Below are 3,482 nucleotides of genomic sequence, written 5' to 3' on the forward strand. Positions count from 1 at the left end.
TTCTATGTCACCTAATTATTTATCAACGATTACAAGTATTTAATACATTCTGCTTCTAAAAAATAAAATTTTCTTCTCACGTATTATGAATCGGAATAATATAATTTTAATTAATTGTAGTTCGTTACTTTCGAAATGGAAAATTTTTGCGCATTGATCAAGCCTCACGAGGAAACGATTGTTCAGCGGGAGTATGTTAATAAGTATTCCAATTTTTATGGTTTTTGCATAAGTTTATTCTACATGAGTCTCTTCGGCCTTTTTATCGGACCTGTCATGCTAGATCAGCCGCTTCCAACAGCTGCTGAATTTCCATTTGATGCGTCTCATCAACCATTAAGAGCTATTACATATATCCATCAGATTATAGTTGGTCTGTTCATATCTGCACATTTATGTGTTAACGCTTTCATGGCGCTTTTGCTCTGGTTGACTTCAGCGAGATTTAAATTGTTGACTGAAGAATTCCGAACAATTACGAATATCTATAATCTCGCGAAATGTATCGAAAAGCATCAAAAATTAATCAAGTATGACTTTTTAAAGGATGTAAAATGAAAATTTTATTGCATGTGTGAAACATTAAAATTTTGTTGCATATATTTAACTGTTAAAAATTAAAATTATCTATTTAAATAGATATTATATTATCATCCCTTATATGAGACAAAATATTTCAAATGATTTTTAGATATGCAGAAGATGTAACCCTTACAGTTCGACCCTTTGCAATGGTAACTGTACTTTTCACTACTGTAGCATTAATAACATTTGGCCTTGTTTTTATTGCAGTAAGTATAATTCAATGCAATTATAGCATACTGTATACCTAATTAACCCTCCCATGGTCCAACGTTTTTATTTTTACTGTTTCCTAGTTCAGGTCACCAGTGCCTGATTGTGTCTTTCAAAAAATTTTTAAGTTCTAAAAAAAATCTAAAAAAATTCTGGTACCTTTTTTCAACATTCAAGAATACAATTTTACAATGACATGACTCGAAACGTTTTTCACTTTTTTTATATGTTCGAATTTGGACCTCTGTGAATCTAGAACCCGACTTTAAGAAAAAATTTTTTTTAATACGCATTAAATTAAACTCGGTTTGTACCCGTTTGTACCACCTTCCTTTTCATTTGTACCTCAAGAGATTGAAAAGTATAAAAGATTGAAAAAAAATACCAGCACTCCATATTGAGATATAATATTAAGATATAATATTTTAAATCTATAAATAGGTGCTGTTTCTGGATCGTTTGTATCCGTTTGTACTTCCGTCCGGTAATAACGCATGATATTATATTTTTTTCAATTAAGAAGATCCTAAAGTCGTCTGTATTACCGACTAAACACAATAATTTTTGTTTCGTAATTACTTTTTTTTCTTGTGTGCATGAGATATTGATGTAATAGTGATAAATATATGTCGACGTGGCACATTTTATTTGTAAAATAATCTTGTCAAGTTCGGATTTCAGGATCTCCATAAAAGAAATAGATCTGTTTTCGGTTAAAGCTGATCTTAGTGTTTAACTATTTTTTTGTGATTTTTTAAAAATACTTATCCAGTTCTGTGAATATCGAAATCTATTTCAATCTTGAAACATAATCAAACGAATATGAGACTTTCATCCCTGGTTTGAAAATTCGTTACAATCACTTTCTTAAGTACAAACGAAATCAATGGTAATACAAATACAATCCCGAAACATCTGTTTATAGATTTTAAATATCTTAAAGTGAGATGCTGGCATTTTTTTCAATCCTTTATAGTTAAATCTCTCAAGATACAAACGAAAAGAAAAGTAGTACAAATCGAGCTTGGTTTAATGCGTGTTAAACAAAATTTTTTTCTTAAAGTCAGTGCTAAGTTCGCAGAGATCGAATTTGAGACAGAATAATTTAAAATTCGCCTAGGTCTTGAAAAACCCCATTAAATCATAGAAAATGATAAGAATGTATTAAGAACATCATTATATTGTTACAACATTATTATTATCGTAAATATAACATTAATTAAAATATTTTTTATTCAAATTTATTTCAATATATGTATACACCCAACAATTTAGAAATACACATGATATTTCACACATCATTTTTTATATATAAATAAATGTTTTTTGTGATAATGTTTTAAATATAAAACTCACAAAATATAATAATATTAATATTTGCATTAATAAATTTGCAAGAGAATATATTATACAATATACTATTTTCTACGTTTTAACACAAACGTATTAATATTCTTAAAAATTAGACAGTATCATATTATTAACATTTCTCCTAATGGTAGCGGTTCATATCTGTTGAAATAGAAGGTACCATTATCTTTGAAGATTCAGTGTGTTCTTTTATCAAGCTGTGCATTATTAGAAGTATTTATGTATGCCTGGCCAGCGGAACATTTAATTCATGTAGTAAGTAAATTATTTATAAAGAATAACATAATTACATTTATACATAATTTATATTTTATTAATTGTATGGACAAATTTCACAGAGTACGAACGTAGCACAAGCAGCTTTTGAAACAGATTGGTATGCTAAATCTGAATATCTTAGAAAAAACTTACAAATGGTTATACTGAGAAGTCAAAAGCCAATACTAGTTACATTACCATGCGGTTTGCCCTCGTTGTCCTTACGATATTATGCATCGGTGAGATGGAGTGATTTTAAAAATTATTAAAATTTATCGATAGTGTACATTATTCATCTAATTAGCTATAATTATTTGGAATTATAATTAGAAAAGATTTTTTATTTTCTTCTTTTTTAATTCTCAAAAATAGAGAAAAACAAATATAAGAAACATAAAAAAATATATAAATATATAAAATATTTATGACATAAAATCTCTAATTTAACAAAATAATTTAGCAAAAATGGAATTTATTTTACTTTATTTAATCCTCTTACCCGGGTATTCCTTTTTGAGATTTTAATTAAAAATTTTTTTAATTTCCCGACAAAATACATCTTAGCCCGGCAAGATTCTCATTATTTAGATCATTTTATATAGATTTGAATTATAATTTTTTATAAAAATTATATAAAATTTTTATAAAAATTAAAGAGGGAAATTTGAGTATTGACAAGAGGGTTAAATATTATAATTATTACATAGTAAAATTAATAATTAAAAAATTATCGTTAATAAAAATTATCGTTATATTTCTATCTTATAATTAGAGTCCAACCGAAACTTTTACCGAAACTGAAAACGAACATCCATTACATCAGTTCGATTGAAACCATATAGTGCTTCTTCATAAATATTAATTTCAATATGTGTATATAATTGTTTTAATAATTAAATTATGATATTCATGAAGAAGAAGTATTTTATATTCTTTGGTCAAAATTGATGCATAACCAAAATTTCGGTTTTCGATTTCAGCAGAAATTTAATTATTATTTCAATAAATTTTGATTTATAAAGAAATAGTAATATATAAGTGTGTGTGTGTGTGTGTGT

The 3,482-nt window shown here is 26.6% G+C and overlaps 1 protein-coding gene across 1 annotated transcript in view; it reads left to right on the forward strand.

Moving 5' to 3' along the window:
* The first annotated feature begins 243 nt into the window (after window positions 1-243).
* The window catches only part of LOC105621971 (odorant receptor 4-like), a 3,914-nt gene continuing 675 nt past the window's right edge, over window positions 244-3,482 (forward strand). The window contains exons 1-4 of the mRNA XM_012203402.1: window positions 244-530; window positions 692-791; window positions 2,320-2,421; window positions 2,505-2,663. Coding sequence (XP_012058792.1) covers window positions 244-530; window positions 692-791; window positions 2,320-2,421; window positions 2,505-2,663 — 648 coding nt within the window. The remainder of the gene's footprint in view (window positions 531-691; window positions 792-2,319; window positions 2,422-2,504; window positions 2,664-3,482) is intronic.

Source organism: Atta cephalotes, assembly GCF_000143395.1.
Source record: "Atta cephalotes unplaced genomic scaffold scaffold00039, whole genome shotgun sequence".
NCBI classification, from domain to species: Eukaryota; Metazoa; Arthropoda; class Insecta; order Hymenoptera; family Formicidae; genus Atta; species Atta cephalotes.